This window comes from Octodon degus, unplaced genomic scaffold (assembly GCF_000260255.1).
Source record: "Octodon degus isolate 3935 unplaced genomic scaffold, OctDeg1.0 scaffold00221, whole genome shotgun sequence".
Lineage (NCBI taxonomy): Eukaryota > Metazoa > Chordata > Mammalia > Rodentia > Octodontidae > Octodon > Octodon degus.
This window is the reverse complement of record NW_004524797.1, coordinates 220,968-244,170: the sequence shown is the minus strand read 5'-3', so window position 1 is coordinate 244,170 and position 23,203 is coordinate 220,968. Positions and strand designations below refer to the sequence as shown.

Here is a 23,203-nt window from a genome sequence, read left to right as displayed (position 1 = left end):
TGTGCACATCCCCTTTTGTGTCTGTTTTCCTCACTGGAAGTGAGTTCCATGTGGACTGGCACCACGCCATGTTCTTTCCCTGATGAAGCTACAGTGCCTGACACAGAGCAGAGATCTGTGAGTGGACAGGCAGATGGATCAAGAGACAGGCAGAAGGGTTCACAAGCATAACTTTACTTGGGGCAGGCTGGGGTCAGAGGTACAGGCCCTGGATGGTGTCCAAGGAGCGCATCCAGCTGTCTTTCCAGCGCTGAGCTTGCCTCACTTGTGTCACGTTGTCATTGTGGATCTTCTTCAGCTCTTCCTCAAATAGTGCTAAGTATTTCTAAGGAAGAAAGGCATCAGGAGGGACTTGGCAGATGGACTTGTGCTGTCTGCTCCAGGAGCACTGTTGCTAGCTGGCAAGCAGTCTCAGCTGAATGCACTGCAGGACTAGCAAGCATTTCCATGAATTCACCCAACAATCTATTAGGTAGGTGCTTTTGCTTCCTTCATTTTATAGATAGGAAGACTGAGGCTCAGAGCCTTGGCTGGGGTCACTTGGCATGAGAGGGGCTGGACAAGGACTAGGGCCATGTGCTGCAGTAGAGCCTCTTGGAGCTCAGGAATCCTGGCATCCTTCTGAGGCTAAGCCCCTGGCCTCCAGCCCTGGTTGACCTTGGTGAGCAGAGTCCCTCTCTTTGCCTGGAAGCTGGGCAAGTGCCAGCATCAGTTGCTCTCCCAATCCTAGGACCAGCAGATCTGTAGGAACGACAAGACCTTTCTGGGAGCACTAGGACTAATGACTCATGGAGCTTTAGAGCTATAAGGCCCCTTGACTGGGTGGCAACATCTCAGAGTAGAGTCCCTTATCAGGCAGACTCATAGGGGCTTCACAGGCAGCGGGATCAAATCCTGGCTCTGCTACCCTGTCATGGCATAGAAGGACAAGTGTCTTCAGGCAACAGTGTCCTCATCAAAGAAATGGGGACCACCGTTCTACCTCCCCCTAGGAGGATTCGGTGAGGTGCCTCATGTTAAGAACAGAAAATATTAGCAGTGCTTAGGCGGCTAGTGCTCCTGCTAACAATGTCCCCTCAAAGCCACTGCTATCCTCACCTCCGTGCCTGTCCGGCACATTCCTGAGCTTATTCTACTGTCCCTCTGCAAAGATTTTCTTCATCCTACACTGTTAGGTGTCCCTCAGCCGAGCTCCCACTGCGGCAGATTCAAACTTAGACCCCAGCTAGCACTGGTACCAGACACGACACAAGGCCCCTATCTATGAATATCAATTGAGTGTTAAAACCTGTGACTGAGAAGCAGTGACACCTGTTGGTTGTCTGCTCTATAGGATATATATGAGGGTGCTCTATGGTGAGCCGTTCCCTTCCTCCCAAGGCAGCCATGCTGAGCTGCTCTGTGCTTCCCTAGCATATACCCAGTCCACCCAGGCTTACCAGGTACACTGTGTTTCGGGCTTCCACCGCAGCCAGGTGGCCCAGGGTGGTCTTAGAGGTGGTTATTGAGGGTGTCTTCTGAACGAGGATCTTGTTTTGGATGGTGATTTCCGTGGGCTTGATTCCTGGCCACTTCCTACAAACACACGTTTGGCATTATTATTCAAAGCCCAGGGGCCACAACTGGTGCTGATTAAGCTCAACAGTTATCATGGCTTTAAACAGTTTCATAAATAGAAAAGGCCCCAATAAATGTTTAATGTGCCACTTCTTTAGGTTCTGCTTTGTATTTACACACTGCTGTAATGGCTGTGTGTGCAGTCTTGGGTTCTGTGTGGGTAGGTGAGACCCCATTCGTTTTCTGGGCCTGTTTCCTCATCAGTCTGCAAAACAGCCGGCAGTCCTGGTCCATTTCTCTACTGCACTGTCACTGATGGCCACATCGGCGGGCAAGTCACCGCTTTCACATTCTTGGAGCACAGGAGATAGGCAGTATGACAGTTATCACCACATAGGACAGACAGCTGGAGTGGTTCATGATGCCTACAGTGACCAGAGAATATGCCTCTCTTTGGGACAGGTCTCCCTTTCTTTGTGGATTTATAGGATGAGTCCTTATCATGTAAACTTATTGTTCCTGAGCTCTTAGTATGTGCACGATGGGGGGGATGACTCTGTGGACAGCCCCATATAACTTCTTCTTTGTAAAACCATGAGGTGTACTGCCATGTCTACTTCACAGATGAGGAAACTGAGGCTCAGAGCAAAAAGCCTCTCTAAAGTTGTCAGCTCTACCTGAGACCGGAGACTGAAGCCCTCGGTATCCCATGCCCCGTGCCCAGCAGACTCAGCCATCTATTGCTGCTCTGGGCTCTTACCTGCTCCCACGTTCGATCAGAGGCTTCTCAATCTCTTCCTCCAGGGAGAGCCTGGCCAGTCTCTTCCGTATAAGGATTGACATTTTCTGTTTGGAGGGCTCCATCTCTGACAGAGAACAATTGGGTTACTGACTGTGGTCTCAGCCACAGCCTGAGGTCAAGGGATATCCTTGTGTGGTAACATGGTGGTAACAGCGTAGCAGTTCTAGGCAAGGAACCCCAGTGGGCACCGCTGCTGCCAGCTCAGGTGTCTGTTCTCATGCCCAGCCTCTTCATTGAGGGTCTTTGGTGGCAGACAGGACCCCTCCACAGGGAAGCTGATGCACCAGACAGGAAGCTGGGGCAGTGGGCATCACAACAGAAACTTGAGAAGTGGTCTGGGTGGTTCCCAACTCCAAATCCCTGAACTGGGTATTTTGATCTTCCCACAGCTCAAGTGAGCCCCAAATACACTTTGGAGAATCGTCTGTAGCTCATAGGCTTTCTCAGTAAAAGCATCTCTGGACTGTGTGTTGAATGCCTGGCTTGCTGACCCAGCCTAGGATGTGCTTTTGTGATAAGAAGAGGGTATGCTTTTGTAGAGCGAAGACCAACAAGCAATGACCTCCTTGACTGTACCTTTGTTTGCTGTGGATGCTAGAGCCAAGAAGCTCGGCTCAGAAGCCTGAGATTAGGTCAGGCAAAGACTTCCTTGGGTCTGGTGCCAGGGATCCTCCCTGTATAGCAGTTCTAGGCAAGGCACCACGGTGCCAGCTCTGGTGTCTGAGCTCTTAACTACTAGTATCTCTGCTGGTCTGCATTCCCAAAGAGACCTCTGATGATGGGAAGTAGCCAACATCTCAAAAATGTGTATGTGTTTTGACCCAGAAACTGTAAGCTAAGGGCTTATTGCCCCAAAATAATGTTGTACGGATGCAGAGATTTCTTTAGAGCAATTACAGGAGTGAAAAGTTGGAAGTGGCCCAATACATAGCAGTAGGAGATAAGTTGGTAAATGATGATGCTTGGTGAATCTCAGTGCAAGGCAAAAGAAAATGTTCCTAGGATGGCCAGCCCCACATCTAGGCAGGGGCAGGTCACGCGCAGCCTCGGGCCTTGTGCCTGGATCTGTGTCTGCAGCTAGAGAGAGGGGCCACGGCTTCCAAGGCCACTGACTTCTGGGCACAAGGGAGGTGTTCTTTGCTAGCTTCCTAGTTCATACCAAATTTCTTACTTAACCATAAGAAACATTTTTATTGTCTTTTAAATAAAGAACTTTAAAAAATAGAGTAGATTTTGATTATAGATCAGTAATGAATGACATTGAATATATGATTTTAATCTTAGGTTTGTAGAAGTAATACACACATTGTTAACAGTTTAAACATCACTTAATGGTCGTGTGCGTGTGGGTCAGGGGCTTCCCACCATCCCACCCAGCAGTTGGCATCAGCAGCTGTCTCTCAAGCTGTTTCTCACACAGATTCATTTAAACACTTCTGAGTATGTATGCTGATAGTCTATGTTTTTAAAGATGGGATCATAAACATGTCCTCCTTGTCCATGTACCTTTTTACGTACAATCCTTCCTTACATTGTTGCACATCAGCACATACAGACCTGCCACTCCCATTTAGGAGCTGCACAGTATTCACTTAAATATCTGCACTATCTCTTGGCATCCAATCCCTTTTGTATGAACATTGGTGCTGTTTCCAGTTCTTTGCCATCTCTTCTTGTTCTTGTTCTTGTTCTTGTTCTTGTTCTTGTTCTTGTTCTTGTTCTTGTTCTTGTTCTTGTTCTTGTTCTTGTTCTTGTTCTTGTTGTTCTTCCTCCTCCTCCTCCTCCTCCTCCTTCTTCTTCCTCTTCCTCTTCTTCTTCTTGCCCTTCGTCATCCTCCCTCCCCCTCCCCCTCCCTTCTCCTTCTTCTTCTTCCAGAAGCATCAAGTTTGTTTGTTTGCTTATTTATTTATTTATTTATTTTTGGCAGAACTGGGGATTGAACTCAGATCCTTGCACTTGCCAGGGAAGCACTTATTCTACTGAGCCATCTCCCCTGCCCCACATTAAGTTTAATTTAAAGAAAAAAACACTAGACACTGTCAGCAAGAATGACAGAGCAAACCAACTCCTGAAAAAGTCCAGCACCTTGGTGAATACGTGTAGTAGAAAGCTAAAAGAAAAACAAAATTCTACTTAACTTAAAATGTTAAGGTTTTTGCAAAGCAGCTCATTTCATTGGTGAATAAAACCCCTGGCTATCCCCAGGTATCAATGTGTGTGCAACTTTGTCCCCTGAATGTCTGGTGCAGTGAAAAAGCCCAGTGTTGCCACACAGAACAAATTCTCCATTTCAGTCAGCCTTTAGCAGAGGGCCAATAAGCACAACACTGTCTCCTTGGACGAAGAGCATTGGGCTATTTCATTTCATTGATTTGTGTATCTCCTCAGGTCTCTTCATCAATTTCTACAGTGGCCACAGTTCCTTCCACATCTCCCAATGTCATGTTTAAATGCTGATCATAAGCATGCAATCTGCCTTGAAGCTCTCGGTCATTCTTCATTTTCGCATAGATTCACTCATCTAGGCTGAGTCTGATGAGATCCAGTGGCTCCTCTACAGTGCTGCTGGTGTGTTGCTGGTCCACATCATCCACTGTCTTTCCTCCAGCTCTTTGCCATTTCAAACAGTGCTGCAACAAATATTCTTGAATGTACATCCTGGAGAGAATGTGCAAGGATTTCCTCTGTATACATTCTTAGAATTAGAATGAGAACTGCTAGGTCAAAGGCATACAGTTTGTGTGTGTGTGTGTGTGTGTGTGTGTGTGTGTGTGTGTTACTGGGGCTTAAACCCAGGTCTTCACATTAAGCTTCACACCCCTAGCCCCTTTTTATTTTTTGAGACAGATTCTTACTAAGTCACTAAATAGTTCAGGCTTGGCTAGAACTGATAATCCTCCTATCTCACCCTCCCATAGCACCGAGATTGCAAGCATGCTGGCCTCATGCAGAATTTTCATGAGGCCTGACAAAGGATTCTCTAAGAAAGTGCTTATCAGGATATGGTCCCACAAGACACCTGCTAAGGACCCCTAGTGGCCTCTGTTTCCTACATGGCTGGTTTCCCCCAAAGGTAAACCCTCAGCAGTCTATCTATGAGAAACAATATCTCACCAGGTTTCCCTTCACATTTTCATTGTCAGTGAGGTGCAGCATCTTTCATCACTGGCCACAGAACTGCTTCTCTTTTGAAGTACATGTCTCCTTTATTTCTTGTCTCCTAAAACTTGTGACTGGTGAGAGTTCTTTGTACCACAGAAAGAGAAACCCTTTCTCTGGTTCACAGGTTGTGAGGAATGTTTCCAATTTGTGGTTCACGTTTTCATATTTGACATTTTTCTGTTTTTGTTTTGGCCTTAGAGAGTGTAAGCCATTTCTTTCATGCTTCCTGGTTCTCATGCCATACTTAGAAATGCTTGCCCTAACCCCAGGCTTATGAAAATGTTTACCGTTAGGATTTAATTTATTTACATATAATCTTTGATCCCGCTAGCATTTTCCTTTTTAATAAAAAATTATTCTTTTTAAATGTGTTTGGTATAGGATCTCACTACACAGCTTGGGCTTGCAGTGATCCTCCTGTTTTCAGCCTCCCCAGTGCTGGGATTACAGGTATGTGCCACCACACCCAGTCTTGATGTGCCCCTCAGGGTGCTCAGGGGCTGGGCAAGTGCAGCATTTGATGCTGGGGATCAAACCCTGGTCCCTGTGCTTGCCTAAGTAGGTGCCTAGTCTGCTGAGCTATCTTGCTGGTCCCTGAGACATTATTCTTAATAAAAATAAAATCAATCTTCTCAATAGAGAACTTGTTTCTACCTTGGTGGAGTTGGAGAAAGGAAGATATTTCTTACCCCCACTAGCCAATTCTCCTAACCCCCTGGGGTGAGAGGATAGTCCCGCTGTGCTTACTTGCAACCTGGATGTCATCCACAGTAATCACTTCATCCAGCTGCAACAGAAGCTTCTCGGTGAAAGTGGCTAAGCTGGTGATGAAAAAGTGGCTGTACTTCCTGGCAAATTCCTGGAGGAAAGGGTCAAGTGCAGAGTTGGGGAGAGAACTTCTCTCCAAGGCCAGATGAGGGGACAGCAAGGTTTGCACTGTAGTGAGGATGTGGGGTGCCTGCTAGAGAACTAAGCCCAAAGCATGGTACTATTTGCCTCAGAGCTAACCAGCAACTGATCCTCACTGTGAGGAGCCTCTCCCAAGAAGTGATTCAGAAATGGACTACAGACATACAGATGTTTCACTGCAGAGGACATAAATTAGATGGAAACATGCAAAAAAATTCAATTACTAATTTCGTTAACAATTTAGAAATCAAAAAAATGTAGAGTAAAACACCCAATTACAACCATTTTACCTACAAATCTCATCCACTTTCATTTCTGCTTTGGACCAGGTGCCAACCAAGGGCCATGCTTTGCCAGTGGCTTTGCATCAAAGCCATCTTTCTGTAGGGTAGTGTGGCCATTAGCACCCAGACTGGGAGTCTACAACACCACTGACCTCTAGTCTTTCCTTGGTCGTCTTGATAGCATTGTTCAGCTCTTTTTGTCTCTTCTTTTCTGAATCATGTAGAGACTTCATTTGCTGGAGATTCTTGGGATGGCCAAGATTTGGCTGGAGCTTCTGGGCATTTTGATCCTTCAATTAAACAATTGATGTTTTGTGTTATGGTTTGTGTCTAGTTGTCCCTGCAAAACCTCATGCAGTCATAGGGAGGCTTCTAGAGCTTGTGACCAATTCATGATCTAATGCTGGTATTATGGATGTGAGTGCTACACCCACCCTGGGGAAGATGGTCTGAATTGAATGTAAGGAGGATAAAGAGGTTTCCTAGCTACTGCAGCTGTGGCTCCTCTGTTTGTTATTTGCTGTTTTCTGCTACCATGAACTGCTGCCTTTTGCTATGTGCCACACTGTCTTGGAGCCAGCCATGTATGCACTCAAATCTCCACTAACTGTGAGCTACATAAACCTTTCCTTCTTAATTTTGAGTGTTGTGTATTTTCTTACAGAAATGAAAAAAAAAAAGCAACTGAGACAGAATTTGGTACCAAGAGTGGGGTCACTGCTGTGACTAAACCTGACCATGTGGATTACAAGCCTTTGGAAATGGCTTATGGGAAGACACAGAAAGGGTTTGGAGACATTGCCTACAGAAGAAGTGTTGAAATACTTTGGCTGTTCTGCGTGGAAGATTCTGGTCAGAGCTCAGAAGACCAGAAGGCTGATAGAAATTCTGCTTGTAAAGACCGGGCTGGGGAAGTTTCTGATGGGAAGAAGGACTGCATTGGTTGTTAGAATCAGGACAATGTGTGATATAACTTAGCAGAAAGTTTGTCTGCATTTTGCTTGTGTCCAGAGACTTTACCTGAAACTGAGATTAAGCATAAAAGACTGATTAATCTTGCAAAAGAAATCTCAAGGCATTCAAATGTTGAGGCAGTGGCAAGGATGTTTTGGGGGGCTTTTGGTCAGATTTATGTTGAGAATCAAGAGCAACAGCCCAGCAGGATGATTTGAAATGTTATGAGTTTGGCTAGAAAGAAAGTACCAATAAAACTGTGGACTGTAAAGATAAAGCTCAGAGGATCTCCATTGTCCAGATGAAACAAGAGAATAGGAAAGACAGCCTGAGGCATCACAAAGAGCAGTAAGTCTCCACCATTTGAAACCTCAAAACTGCAAATGTGAAAGACTTTGCTTTGAGGAAAAAGCTACAAAGTCCTATGTTCCAGAATGGTGGCTGTGGCCACATCAGGTTCCATAATGGTGGTAGAATAGAGAATTTGTTTCCAGGAATGAGGGTCAGAGTGTTCATCAATCCAGGCACTTGACCCCTACAGCCAAGAGAGAAGAAAGCCTCATTACTGCTCTAGCTGGCAGCAGATCTTGGCATCATCCAAGTGACATTGATTTTAGGTGCATGCAGAATACAGGAATTCTGAGGTTAAGAAGACTTCCACCTCAATTTCAGGAGGCCTGGGAGGTCAGGTAGTGTGCCCTTGGGAGGGCAGTGTGTGAAGCAGAGAGTGAAAAGCCTAACATGCAGCAGGTTCCCAGCAGTTTGGAAAATCCAGGAACGTAGATCATCTGAAAACAAACAAACAAACAAACAAACAAACAAACCAAAAAACAACTGCAAGCAGGGGGCAAAGCAGGCCTGAGAGAGAAGCCATGGTAGCTACCACCAAAACATGCTTTAGAGGTGGAGCCACATAGAGCTCATACACAGGTTGCTTTGGATGTTCCACAGGGAACTATAGGACTTAATGTTTGCCCTTCTGGATTTTGGACTTGTTTTGGTACCAATGCTTTGTGTCCTGCTGTTTGTACCTTTTGTAATTTTTTTTGTGTGTGTGCCACTGAATGTTGTAAGTGTTTAACTTTTCATTTGTACAGGGGCTCAGAACTAAGAGTTTGCCTTAGATCACAGAGGAGACCTCAGAATTGGACTTTTAAGAAATACTGAAACTGTTAGGACTTTGGCAACTCTTAGAGATGGACTAAAATGTCTTTTGCATAAAGGGCTGTGCATGAGTCTTTGGGAGTCAGGGGCAGAATGTTATGGTTTATGTCTAGTTGTCCTCCCAAGTCCTCATGCAGTCATGGGGAGGCTTCTAAGGTTTGTGATTTATTCATGATCTAATGCTGGGTTTATGAGTGTGAGTGCTACACCCACGCTGGAGAAGATAGTCTGAATACAATATAGGGAGTGGAGAGAGGTTTGCTAGCAGCCATGGCTCTTCCTTTGCTCTTTGCTGTTTTCTGCTGCCTTAACTGCTGCCTTCTGCCCTGTGCCAGTTTGCCTCGCAGCCAGCTGAGTATAGACTAAAATCTCCACTAACTATAAGCTAAATATTTTTTTATTTTCTCCTAGCAATAAGAGAAAAGTAACTGAAACAAACAGGGATTTTGACCCAGACTTGAGGTTAGCATCAAAATGTCCCCAGCCTATATATTGTGTCAGTCAAAGCTGTGGTCAGACAAAGGTGTCCTATGACCTGGGTTATGTGAGAGGCCATGGGTGGGGAGAAGAATAAGTGGAAGAGAGGACAAGATGGAGGCATAGCTACATGGAGAGGACAAGTGGAGGCATAGCTACATGGAGAGGACAAGTGGAGGCATAGCTAGATGAGAGGACAAGTGGAGGCATAGCTAGATGAGAGGACAAGTGGAGGCATAGCTAGATGAGAGGACAAGTGGAGGCATAGCTAGATGAGAGAATAAGTGAAGGCATAGCTAGATGGGAGGACAAGTGGAGGCATAGCTACAACTAACTCTGAGGTTTGCAGAGAGGATGATCCGGACATCTTCTCCAGCACAATAGGGGCTTTTGTCCAATCACTCATGTCCCATGACTCCAAGGACCAGTGTAAACAGTCATTGCTAATTGCAATTACCACGACTTCACCAGACCCAGTTGACCTTCCCATTGAATCCAACAGAGTTTACTGAACATCTGTCTTGAGAAGTTAATTCAGTTCTGATTTCACCAATGCCTCCTGTCTCTGAGCCCCCATCCTATAATCCCAAGGCCGATCATTCCTTCTCTTGGACTTGGCTGCCCATTCTGAACTCCCAGCAACCCCAAGTCCTGGAGTGGAACTGGCTGGTCCTGGGTGCCTCACCTTCCTTCTCTCTAGCTGCTTTTCCTGCTTCTCAAACTCTTTCCGGATGTCTGTCATGGTGGTGCAAAACTTTTTCCAGTGCTTCTCCTTGAAATTCTCTGTTACCAGCCAACACACCTGGGGCAGCAGCTCCTCAAATCTCTTCATCTGGACTCGTAATTCTGTAGGAGACACAAGAAAGGACAGAGTGAAACCAAGTTGCTGAACTGATCTTTCAAACAAAGGCCCTTAGTAGTTTCTCAAAGAGAAAATTTTGGTCTCCCACACAGTGATAGGGATTCCATCAAAAGAGTCCTATAGTCAATATAGAAAATATTGATTGCACAAGTTCAAAGGGTTTTGCCTCTGTGCACTCTGCTGATTTCTCAACTCATTCAAAAGGCACCATGTTTTCAATAGTTCTGGCAATTTCTCTATCACCCCTTCAAATATGGCCGTGGTCTCCTCTCCTCTCTTTCTCCTTCTGTGTGTCTAATAGCCATATGATATACCTACTCTTTCATTCACACTTTTTTACTTCTCTCCTATATTTTAATCTCGTTGTCTTTCTGTGCTTCATTCTAAATATTTTCTTTGGATTTAGCCTTCCAGCTCACCAATTTCACCTTCAGCTGTGGATAACTTCATAATAAAGCCATTCATAGCTTTAAATTTTCAAGTTTTAAGTTTTCCTTTTTTAAAAGTTCTATTTGATTCTCTTTTGTATTTACTTTGTCATTGTAATAATCTCTTGCTCCTCACACTTCCAATTCCCTATTTTATTTAACTGTTATAATAACTATATTCACTATTTTACATTGTGTTTGATAATTTTAACATCTGTGTCTCTTGCTCAAGGTGCTTTGTTTCCTTGTGTTTGCATGGGTTTTGTTATTATTTGTCCATTACAGTGAGCTCTGATTCTGTGAATTTTGTTTATGGGAATAGACTGAGGTCTAAGTTGAAGGTGGGTCTTAAAGAGAAAAATTTTGAGGAGTCTTTAACAGCAAGTTTTGGATGTCATCAACTCAATATTGTTTAGACTAAAGTATCTGTATGAGATCATTTAGATAATCCACAAAAATTGAATTCATATTTAAGTAAGTGTGAACCCAGGTTCAGAAGCAACATAAGCGATGACTCATAGTTCTGGATTGCAATTGGAATCCCCTGTCCCCTTACCTAACACCAAGTTTGTTTTTTTTTTTTGAAGATAGTTTCCTTATTGTTAAAAGGAGCTTGGTTTGTATGCCCTTCCCTTTACTTTGTGGTGGGAGCTCTGTGACTTTACGTGGAACTTTCCACCTTGAGTAGAGTTAGCAAATGCATTTAGGGCAGTAACCAATTTATCATTCAGCAGCCCTACATTCACTCAGCTTTTGGTTTTTGTGTATTTTCTATTTTACAAGTAGCTTGTCTGTGCATTTTAAAATTATTATTCTCCAAATATTTTCCCAACATTTTACATATTGTCAGTAGTGACAAACTAATGATATGCAAGTCTTCTCTCATGAAAGATTATCAATCTGCTGGGGGAGAGAGAGAGAGAGAGAGAGAGAGAGAGAGAGAGAGAGAGAGAGAGAGAGAGATCATCTGTAGCATTTTCTAAACCCATTTGACAATGAGACCTTTGTTTTGAGGGCAGTCATGTAGGAAGGACAGGATTTCTCAGAGTTCACTTGGGGAAAGACTGAGCTAGAGATAAACTCTGTAGCTTCCACTCCAGCCACTCTCCAGCCACAGTCCTGAGAGCTGCTGCTGATCATGCATTCCCTGTGCAGGCACGTCCGTGCAAAGGATTAATCCTCGTCAAAGCTTTCCGTGGTGGATGCTGTTACTATCTCTCATTTGTAGACAAGGAAATGGGGCCTCAGGGGGTGAGATGACATGGCAGAGTCATACTTTCAGCTCCATGTCTGACTCCCCTCCGTCCCTCCCTCCTTTTCCCCAGGCTGCCTCTGAAATGACAGAACAGAGCACAACAGTGTAGTGTGTCAGCACTATGGAATATTATTTTGGAAGGACATACGGACACAACCTAGAACACACATAAACCTGAAAACATCAGGCAATGTCTGAAAATGTCTCAATAAATCCATTATTTTGTACAGTTAATATGTGCTAATACAAAATGAAATGGTTCTGGGTAAATTGATCTCAGATGGACATAACCTGTAGAGCTATATTTGCTTAACAGGACTTTGTCATCTGGTTTTACTGTCCCCAACTGAAGCTTGAATGAAAAACTTACAAATGTTTACATGCTAAATAAAATGAATAGAAAAGACAAAGAAACAATTTCTTTTTCTTTGGTTGGTTGGCTTAGTTGAACTCAGGACCTCATGCTTGCCAGGCAGGGGCTCTGCCACTGAGCTATATCCTCGGCCCTAAAGAAATACTTTGAAAGGCCACTTGCTATGGTTTGGCTGAGTGTCCCCCAAAGGTCATGTATTGAAGGCCTCGTCTCCAGCTTGCGGCACTGCTAGGATGTAATGGAGACTCTAAGTGGTGAGCCTCTTAAGGTGGAAGGAAGCCAGTCATTGGCTTGTGATCTTCAAAGGGATCTTGGGCTTCTGGCTCCTTCTTTTCTTTCTCTTTGTTCCCTGGCCACCGTGAGATGGACAGCTTTCTCTGCCAGCTGTTCCCATCGGGATGTTTGCCTCCCCAGGCCGAAAAACAATGGACAGAAACCCCTAAACCCATAAGTCATACTAAGCCTTTTCTCTTTGAAGAAAAATTATACAGAATTTTAGGAAGCCAGTCACAAAAGGCCATACAAGCCCATTCACCTGATAGTACAGAAAGAGGAAAAGGACAGAAGCATTAAGTGGATTGTTAGCATTAGGGCTGAGAGGGGCTGAGGCGATGAAGCTGTGAAGACCCGACAGTGGTGATGACAGCAACACTGTGAATAGACTAAAAATGCTAACTGGGGTGTTACACAGGGGAGCTGTATGACTAGAAAATATTTCCACAGAACTGTAAAAAATAACTACGGAAGGAATGTGGTACAAAACGCCACACTTCTCAAGGTAAATAAACATCTTTTTGCACTGTTTTTCTTGTTATCTCTAACCGCTGCTTTCATCTACTTCTAAGAGATCATTTATTCACAAGGCAGCTCCTGTGCCTCTCAGTGACCTCAACTGACAAGGAGTCAAGGCCAAGCGCCATCTCTGGGTTTGTGTTTCCCTGGGCCCACCTACCAGCCTGCCAAGCTCACATACCCATGAGGCAGGAGTTGTGGTACTCATCCGTCCGGCTCTGGTACTCCAGGATCTTCTTACTGATGTGGTCAGTACACTGGTCCAGATTCTCATACATGCAGTCAGGCCTGGTGACTGGGTGCTTCTCTTTGCGGTAGAATTCCTGCCGTGAGGAGTGACTGTGCTTGGGTGAGGGCCCTCCCTATGGGACTCCACCCATGGCTCCTGGATCCACCCACCCACTTTCATCTTCACATCTTCTAGTCTTTGCTCATGTTCCCCCTCTGGTCTTGCCACCTACTGTTTCTAGACAGGGCCCACCTAGTCTCACTTAGGGCCATGGGGAGTCTTCATTATGTGTCCAGTGAGTGAGCGAATGGTGAATCCTATTGATCCTCCAGATCCAAATCAATGGAATCTCAAACTGTGATCAGGTTGGGAGCCTACTAGGACACCATGGGCCACAGAGATGGCCATGGGTGCCAAGCTCTATGGACGGTAGCAGGAGGCACAAGCACTGGGTATGGTATGCTGGAGTGTGGTGCCAGCCAGGGGACACTTCCACAACCCCACCTAGTCTCTGTGTTCCTACCGCGACCATTGGTCTCCTGCTGGGTTCTGGGCACCTCAGGGACAGAGGCCAAGCTCGTACCTCTTGGCACACCAAATACTTGATATGCAAATGATGTCCAAGCTATGTTTGGGGCCTGCCTAAACACAAACACTGGATGAATGAAGATAGTTCTCTAGGAAGGGAAAAAGCACAGAAGGTGACAGAAGCTGGTGAGGTCAGGAAGAAGCTGAAATCATTTATTGTCATTTACTAGCACAGAGCCATGATCAACAGACTGCTGAGGGCAGAGGTGGCTGGGGTGTGCTCAGTGTGGGCTCGGGCCTGCGGCAGTGGTTCTTACCTCTGCAACGGACAGCAGGTGCTCATTGCTTTCCCAAAGGAGGGCCAGGATGATCCCTTTAAAGTCTCTGCAACACAGAGGCAGCAGATCGCTGATGGGCCTTGTCTAAATCCGTGAACATGAACACGGCCAAACCTAACTTCCTAAGCACTGTTTGGCTCCTAGCATCCTTCCTAGTGATGTATTCCTGCCCCAGGCCTGTGCACACTGACTTCTCTCCAGAATGAAGCTTCAGACTTTCTTCTTGGCATGTCTGATCCCAGCTCAGTGCTTATTCCTGCCTGCCTAATAGTTCCAGAATGCTCTGCAGCCCTACAGCCTACTACGCAGTTTTGAGATTAATTTTTTAATCATGGGGGCCGGGGAGATAGCTCAGTAGAATAAGCACTTGCCTGGCAAGCACAGGGTCCTGAGTTCAACCCCCAGTACTGTAAAAAAAAATAATCATGATCATCCTCCATCTCTTTTGGCTGATTGTAAACTCCACTGGGAGTTTAAAATATGAACTGAGAATCTTTAGGCTATAACAACTCTGCTATCCTGGGTTCCCACATAAGCAAAAAGGAAGCAAACTGAGACAGCATGTTAAGGTCTAGGAAAATAAGACTTAAACCAGCTGATCAGAAATAACTGATTGACACCCGGCCAGAGACTTTCCATTTTAGCTAACCCAAGTTTTTCTTTGTGTTGTTTTGGCAAACTCCTTGTAAAAGTTTTTTCTTGGTGTTACTTCCATGGCAGAGGCCTAAACCACTCAGCCCCTGATGCTGACGCTTTCATGAACTTCTGTCTGCTCAAACTCGTTAACACTTTAGTGTGTCTGAATTTATTTTCTAACACAGGGTGTCGGAGCCCAGTTTGGGACCCATGAGAACTCACTGGTTCTTCTCTACAACTACAAGAGGGGGCTTCTCTCTTACACACTATGCAGGTGGAAAGATTGAGGCTTGGGGAGAAATCATGTGCCTAAGGTTCCTGTATAGTGATATCAGTAGGATTAGTCTGATCCTTTTTTTCTGAGCAATCAGCCACTATGTCAGGATAATTTTACCTTTTTCAGAGATTTAATAAATGCTTGATTAATTTTATTAGCCTATGATATTTTTTATTTTTATTTTTATCATTTATATATTTGGTACAGGATCTCATTATGCAGCTTGGACTCATAGTGATCCTCCTGTTTTCAACCTCCCAAGTGCTAGGATTACAGGCATGTGCCACTACCTCCAGACTTGGTTGCTGGCTCAGCATGCCCTGGTCCCTGTGCTTGCCAAAGCAGGCACTTAGTCCGCGGAGCTATCTTGCTGGCCCTATGATTTTTTTTTAAATCACTAAAAGACTGGCATATTTCTATTATGAAATCTATTTGGTCATATAAAGGGATACATTATTGATATATGTGACAATTTGGATGATGTATGTGACAACTGTGGTTTAAATGTGTCCTCGAAGTTCATATGTTAGAAACTTGATCCCCAATGCAAAGTACAGAAAGGCAGAACTTTAAGAGAAGTGGGTTCAGCTTTTTCTTTCTCTCTCCCCCTCACTCCCATGACCTCACCTTTCTCTCCTACTCTTCTCTGCGACCTTTCACCCCTCCTCATGGGATGATGCTCCAAGAAGGTCCTGGTGATGCTGGTGCCTTCACCTTATACTTCTCAGTTTCCAGCACTATAAAGTACATCTTTGCTATTTGTAAATTTTGCAGTCTCAGGTATTCAGATATAGCAGCACAGGTGGACTAAGACAGGTCTCAGGGTCACTATGCTGAGTACAAAAAGGCACTCTGAATAAAGGTTGATTGCTCCATGAAGCCATTTGTATGATATTCTCCCAGTGACAAAATTATAGGGATGGACAGAAGAATCCTGGCTGCATAGGGTTGGGGGTGGCATATGAATGAGTACCAAGAAGATCTGTGTGGGGATGGAGTACTTCTGTATCTTGGCTGTGGAGGCAATGTCAGGAGCCTGCACAGGCTACAGTGACACAGAACCGCAGAGAATAGGGAGTCAGCGGCTTCGTGGTGCAGTGTCTTCGGTGTGTGGGCTGAAGCTGCGTCTAGCTGATGACTTGCAGGCAGGCAGCTCCTGGGTTGCCTGGTGGAAGAGCTGAGCACAGAAGGGCATGGTTCCCAGCTCCAGAGATCAGACGGGGCAAAAGGGCTGACAAGAGGAGGTGCTACATGTGGGGTCCTCGCTTAGGCAAAATGGGAACTCCACTGTGGAGCTTGAATTTCTCCGAGGCTTTAATTTTCTGAACTTGACCTTTTACGAGTTTGTTTGAAATGAAGTTATAGCAGGCCGGCCAGGCTTCGTTTTAATCATTCAGAAATGATAATAAAGGAAAATGAGGGTGAAGAGGGAAGCACTGAAAAAGCTGCCCCTAAACTGCGAACTTCAGAGTTTGCTCTCCTGCCACCAATGCTAGAAAAATATGAAATTTTGGTGAAATTTCTCTTGTCTCACTTACATGGAATGGGCCACGACAAACTGACCTTGACCTTACCTGTCCCCTCCCTGCCCTTTTCCTTATTGATCTCCCTATCTCCTTTCCCTTTCCTGCTTTTCCTCTCAGCAGAGCCAGATTTCCCCCACTGACTGCACCAGACTGAAACAATGCAGTTAAAGGGAGCTCAGTCATCACTTACTCAGAAAGAGGAGGTGACTTTTCTCCAAGCAGGAGGTACCTTCTTTCCATCTTGGTGAGCTTGGGATGCCGTGTGATGCTGTGGGACAAAGATGTGTCAGTGTTCTGCAGGCTCAGGAGAGAGGAAAGACAGGTCCATGCCTATGAGAGCCCAGCCTGGAAAGGCAGAGGATGCGTCCTGCCTTCTCAGTAGCCCTGAAGACAACAGACTTGTCATCTTGTCTTGGGGTGAAGCCTTTGCTGCTAATGTCTGACCAAGGCCACTGAGAGAGGACAAAAGGCAGAGTTCAGGCCTAAAAATGTGTACACTTCCTTTCCTGTGGTGAGGACCCAAAGAAAATCAAATTGAGCCACAGGCAATATCACCAGGGTTAGAAAATAAAGACCTGGTATGCCATTTAAACCTGAATTTCATGAGTAATGAATAATTTTTAGTATTAACTATATCCTATGCAATATTTGGGATATACTTATATTAATAAATTAAGTGTCATGATGTAAATTGAGTTGGGTACCTGTGGCAGCCCTAGTGACATAGATCAAGACAGTCACCTAGAGGTTGAACACAGAAATGAACAATGCTGCATCACCTATGAACAAACAACTGACTCACTGCCTGCAGCACCCTGTTCAGGACCCCGGCCCCCTTGCTATGATAAGCAGCCTGAAGCCAGCCTGCTGGGAGTCAGGTTTACATCCAGTAAGTCAGATTGTTATTGCTCATGACAGGCCAGGAAGCTAACCAGTAGCTGCTATAACAATTGCTAGGACTTGAGAGTAAATGACAACTTTCCTAATATAGGCCCCTCTTCCTAACTTAGGATCAACCAAAACAAACCAGATAGGCACCCTAACCAACCCCACAGGGCATGTTCCCATCAGCTCTCCCTGTCCACTGCAATCCTGTTCCACTGTCTTCCCTTGAATCCACCACGGGGGCAGCCTACTCCAACTTCGGTGGTGGCCAGCTGCCTGCTGTTGTCAATAGTCTCTGCTTCACTCATTCAGTTGCTTTGTTCCTCTTGATATTGCACATAAAACTCAAGTTCAAAAAGACTGTTAGCTGGTAAAGGGAGAGCAAGTCTCATTTTACTTTCTCAAAAGCAGGTATTTAGAAAGTTGTGCAGTCATATGGCTGCTGTTATCCGGAAAGCCTTAGTGTGGGGCTGATAATCAGAGTCTCCGGTCTAATGACCCATGCTAGGCTCAGTGGACAGAGCAAATGACCAGAGTACCAAAGCCCAGGACTCCTGTACCTCTGTGATATTGCTCCAGGAACATCAGCTCTGTGATGCCAACTGTCCCCCTTTCTAACCATGAGCACCCACAGAGGTTGGTGGCAGGACCACAGTCCACCTGCCCTGTCCTGAATGCTTACCTACCTGTCAGGGCTTCACTCAGGTGGAAGATATGTGTGGGTTACAACCTTCCTGAGGATGAGAACAAACATGACCAAAGCCGTTACCCTATCTTATCAGCCTCTCTGGCACTGGATGCTAATGGAGTCCCAGAGCACAAGCACAGGTGGGGAATTCTGAGGTCAGAGTCATCTCTGACCCTTGTCTGGGGGGACAGGCCTGGGGTCTGGGACGATTTCTACCTTGCTGCTGAGGTAGAACTGGTACTCTGCAAGGCCTTCTTCATCGAGCTTTCTGCCCGGCAGCGTCGCTTTGAGACTTTGGATGACGAGCACCCAGGATGAGATCAGAAGATGGGAGGTGAGAGTGGTCCACAGATACTACCAGCTTCACCACTACCAGCTGCTCCACAGCCCACAAGTCTGCCTGCCCCTACTTGACTGACCTTTATTACAATGGTGAAGTGATCTTGTGTTGGGAAATCTAAAACAGAAGAAAAAGGTGTGAGACTTTCTTCAGTCACCATGAGTGATCACAAGCACAGGTTAGGCTGGCCCAGGAAGCCATACAGTTAGTCTTTGATACCATCTGCATAGGTCCTGTCATGAGTTCAGGTGTTCAGACGGGGCACTAAGGCTCTGAGAGGAGTAGGCCCTTATCCCAGGTCACAGTCTCTCAGACTGAGCTTCCCTGGGAGCCCCCGTATGCAGGATCCTCCGTGAGAGCACTCACTGCAGGATCATCTTGACCACCTCCACAGCAGGGTCTTCAATCATCAGCCTCCCCATGCGGCTTGGCTGTGCAAAGGACTCAGGGTTGACAAGGGCCAGCTTGTCCTCCTCCTCGAGGGTCTCTGAAGACATCTGATTGTCACTCTCTATCTCAGCATCACTCAAGGCAGTGTCCTGCAGGCCAGAGAGAAGGGCCAAGTGTGTGCAGCCTGGTGCCAGGGAAGCAGCAAGCTGGTTCACACTCCACCACCAACCTGCCCAAGTAGTGGTTGGTGGTGAGCAGCCTGGCCTTTTGGAGCTTCTGTTTTCTCTGTTAGAGCTATTCATTCACTCATTCATGTCTTTCCTCATTTAGAAACATTCATGTCTTTCCTCAGTGCCTGCTCTCCACAAGGGTCTGCCTGTGTCTTTTTGTGTGTGTGGCTGGCTCAGACTACCTTTGGGGCAGGGCTGGTGTGGCATGTGGTGCTGGGCATTGAACTAGGGTCCCTGTGCTTGCCTAACTTTGCCTAAGCAGGTACTTTAGACCACTGATCTATCTCTCCGGCCCTGCCTATGTCTTAAGAGACATAGAAGTGGAGAGTCCACACGAGGTCCCAGTCTTCATGAAGCCTGCAACCTATGCAGAAGAGACATGTATGCACTGTTATGGCTGATACATTGTGTCAACTTGGGAAGTTGAGAAACTTAATTAACTCAGCAGTTTTATAGTCTAGAGTATAGAGGACACGCCCTAGGGTGGCTATTCATACTCTAGAATGTTGTAATGGTTAATTCATTGTGTCAACTTGAGAAGTTTAAAAGTTTACTTAAGTGACTTTCAGGGCCCAGGGTCCTCCAAATGTAAACATTCTGAGTCTATACAAGAGGAGTACATGGAGGTGGTGTGAGCTGTGAGTGCTACACTCACCCGATGGCAGGTAGCCTGCATTTTTCATAAGAGAAGGAATGATCTCTCCCCTTTTTTACTGTTCTTGCTTTTGCGCTCTTCTGCTGCCAGAAACTGTTGCTCCTCAGCCACGCTACCTTCCTTGGAGCCAGCTGATTATGGACCAAAACCTTCACAAACTGTGAGCCAAATAAACTTTAACTTTGGGCATCAGATACTTTATCTCAGTAATGAGAGAAATGTAATCAAGATGTGCACATTTGTGCAAATAAATGCTCAGTCAAAATTGAGACTGTGCTGTGAAAGAAAAGTTCTAGTGTCTGTGAGATTGAAGTGAGACCTGCAGGGCTGGCTTCAGAGGCACCTGGGTGGTGTTTCTGGCCAAATGGATGAGGGTTGAAGACTAAGAAAGTGACCAACAGACCTTAGTGAAAGCGAGCCCACGTACTTCAGCTGGTCCCTATTCTATTCTGAGTCTTGATGCTGCTAGTCCTTTCAAGGAAGAGCGGAGGTTGGACCACAGGAGCCTCTGTCGCTCCGGGTGAAGTACCAGAGGCAGATGGGTGGCTGGCTCAGGCTGCTCAGAGGGGAAGCCTCCCCACAGAAGAAAGGGCAGCCAGAGCTTCCAGTGACAGCAGAGCTGGGACTGATCCAGCCCCGCAACAGGCAACTCTCAGCCTCTCCCTCGGAGTGTCTGAGCATCTTGTGTGGGTACAGTCCAGTGTGAAGGCTGGGTAGGGAGGAAAGTGGCACAGACTCTGCCCTTGTAGGGGCACACAGTCCAGAGGTGGACAAACCTTTACGTGGAGACTTTCATGTGGTCTGTGGCCTTCACAGGAAGTGGGAAGTGCTCTGTGTTTAGGAGACCCTCACACAGTGCACAAGGTAAGAGAAGGCTTGGGAGAAGTGATGCCTAACCTGGGGAAGAGTGATGAAATAGCTACTGACAGAAGACTATAGAAGCTGCTGTGTGTGTTTGGTTGAAGGCTTCAACTTGACTATAAAGGAATGCTATAGTCATTTGAGTGTTTTCCCTAACTGTAGCTCCAGGGAAAGGACCACAAGGAATTGGAGAGGACACAGGCAGCCAGATGGATAAGAGATAGGGCCTTGGAAGAATAGTAAGGTGGGATGGGAGATGCTAGGGGCTGCTCATAGGTACAGGTAGGAAGGATGAGGTTGAGTTGGGGCTGGAGCTGGCCTGAGGGCCTATCCACAGGCTGATGTGGGGGCCATGATGGAGAGTGTGGTGGTGGTGCTAGGAGGTGTTGAGTCTTCTAAGAGACCAGGCGGGACCTGAGCCCAGGTTGGACTCCACACCTGTGATCTTTCTGTGGCATCCCAGGAGGCCTGATGTCCAGTATAGGCCTGGGAGTCTCCTCTTTCCTTAGGCTGTACTGAAGCCATCGGATCTTGCAGGAGCTCAGACAACACTTGCCCAACCTTCTCCCTGCCCCATCCCACTCCTTACCTTATCGACCTCTTGAGTCACAGACACTGTGTCCAGGCTGCAGTTGAGGTACTTAATCCTCTGGCTCAGTTTTTCTTTCCAAGTTCTGATACAGCCCATGAGGTCATCTGTTGTCACAACCTAGTGGGAACATGGAGGAAGATAGCCCCAAAGAAGTAACCTGTGGAGGACAGAAAGGATCCACTGGAATTTTAGAACAGGGCCTGGTCTGGCAAGGATGTTTCTTGGATGCAGGAGAGCCTCAAGGGAGTAGGAAATGCGGGCTTGGCTTTCTCAGGCAGCTGTATTAGGGCTATAGGTCCTTCACTGGCCAGGGCATAGAAAGTTTTGTTTTTGGTTCTATGTGTTCAACTCCACACAAGTGACATAAACTTGCTTGGCTTAGTCTCTTTATCTATAAGATAAGAATAAGGCATGTTTCCTAGGATCTCCTTCAGCTCCATTATTGTATGTTTACAAGGAAACATTTGGTGCAGGTGGCAAGGGTATGTAGGACAGTGTAGCAAGGTAGACTGCCCAATGCCATGGCAACACGTCCTTGGAGCAGCACCCCACAAGTACATAAGGACACACCCTTGGCCCACCATCACCCTCACCACATATCCAAGGCATTGTTACTGTTTCCTAACCACTGCCCTGCAGACTGTAAACCAGTCTCCCCCAGCAACACAGGAACAACCTTCACACCCAAGCTCACACTGTCTGCACTTGCCCAGGAGGCTGGGCAAGCCCCCTGGAATCCACCCAGCACATTGATGGAGAGGACAGGTGAGGTTTGGAAGGGGAGGGAATGTGGACACCTAACAGTTCTGTTCCAGAGAGCTTGCCCTAAAGAGCCTGTTGAAAGATCCTAGTGGGTTAGCCAGTTTTGCCTAGCCTGCAGCAGGTGCGCTCATGAAGGAGACCAGGTAAGTGGCTGGTAACCTACAGGAACTACTTTCCCTCTTCACAACCATGTGGGAATGCAATCAACTCAGCAGATGCGGGAAATGTTCAGGAATATGCACAACAGGTTTGGGAGTGTCTCTGTAGGAAATGAGAATAGAGAAACATTTCTTCTGCGCTCTATGCTTTGTGGATGCTGACATTTTTCTTGAGAATCAAGCATTACTATGTAAGAATCAGCAATAAAGAAAAAAAGTAAATGTCTCCTCAGTGCCAACAACAGTAAAATTGAAACCCTGTCTACTGAGATGGGTAAGAAAAGGTGGAACAGAGTGAGCAGGAAGCCTCCCTCGCTGGGCCCTCAGGCTGGGGCTCTGGTTCTGGAGACTGCAGGGTGGGTAGTGAAGGTGAGCCCAGGGCAATGTGGAACAGGAGGGACAGAGATGTGCACTTGTGGCAGGTGAACAAGCTGGTGGTAGCTTCTGAGAGACCTGCTTTGCCTATCAAGGAACTGGGGACATTTAGAACCACATTCCTGACAATTTCTTCTCCAATTTAGACTTTTCACAGCTTAGATGCAGAAAAGCAGTTTGTGTGCTGTGATGAAAGAAAGCAAGTGAAACATCAAACAGGAAGTGGCTGTTGGGAGGGAGGCCGAGCCTTGCTTTTGTCGTTCATCCAGGGCTGAGTTCACAGTCCAGAGGGGACACCCAGCGACGTCCAAGGGGAGGAGGCCTAGGAGCTGGCCAGAGACCCCCAGCTTCCTGGGCTCCAAGTGCTTCCCTGGGATTAAGGGGGTGCTGAGGGGGCTGCATGTTTTTTTCTTCTTTCCTTCATTCTGCTGAGTAAAACAGGGTATGACTAGCTAGGAGAGCTCAGGGTCACGCCGGCCTCCGTGAATGCTGGAGAAGTCCCGTGCCCTGTTCCCAAACGCGAGTTTAGTTCAGGTTTATGATCTAGCATGATGCATGTCAGCCACTCGCGTGTAGCATCTAGACAACACTCACCGTCTTATCGCCTCTTGGATCTCTACAAGCTTCAATCTTGCTTTGGAGCTCTTCCAGAGAAGAATTTAATCCCTCTGTCTGCAAGTTGGATTTTGCCACCTAGAAAATCAGAGGTCCTAA

At 46.3% G+C, this 23,203-nt stretch overlaps 1 protein-coding gene and 1 pseudogene across 1 annotated transcript in view; both read right to left on the bottom strand.

Annotated features, from left to right (window-relative positions):
- Positions 1 to 193: 193 nt before the first annotated feature.
- Ccdc180 (coiled-coil domain containing 180) overlaps positions 194 to 23,203 on the bottom strand; it is a 67,193-nt gene continuing 44,183 nt past the window's right edge. The window contains exons 26-39 of the mRNA XM_023705483.1: positions 23,084 to 23,182; positions 21,192 to 21,311; positions 18,833 to 19,005; positions 18,546 to 18,583; positions 18,343 to 18,418; positions 16,744 to 16,821; positions 14,094 to 14,160; positions 13,201 to 13,342; positions 9,995 to 10,155; positions 6,867 to 7,004; positions 6,269 to 6,380; positions 2,318 to 2,423; positions 1,440 to 1,575; positions 194 to 325 (exon numbers count right to left, since the gene is read on the bottom strand). Of these exons, the coding sequence (XP_023561251.1) occupies positions 194 to 325; positions 1,440 to 1,575; positions 2,318 to 2,423; positions 6,269 to 6,380; positions 6,867 to 7,004; positions 9,995 to 10,155; positions 13,201 to 13,342; positions 14,094 to 14,160; positions 16,744 to 16,821; positions 18,343 to 18,418; positions 18,546 to 18,583; positions 18,833 to 19,005; positions 21,192 to 21,311; positions 23,084 to 23,182 (1,578 nt within the window). The remainder of the gene's footprint in view (positions 326 to 1,439; positions 1,576 to 2,317; positions 2,424 to 6,268; positions 6,381 to 6,866; positions 7,005 to 9,994; positions 10,156 to 13,200; positions 13,343 to 14,093; positions 14,161 to 16,743; positions 16,822 to 18,342; positions 18,419 to 18,545; positions 18,584 to 18,832; positions 19,006 to 21,191; positions 21,312 to 23,083; positions 23,183 to 23,203) is intronic.
- Positions 4,650 to 5,016, bottom strand: LOC105744070 (annotated as a pseudogene).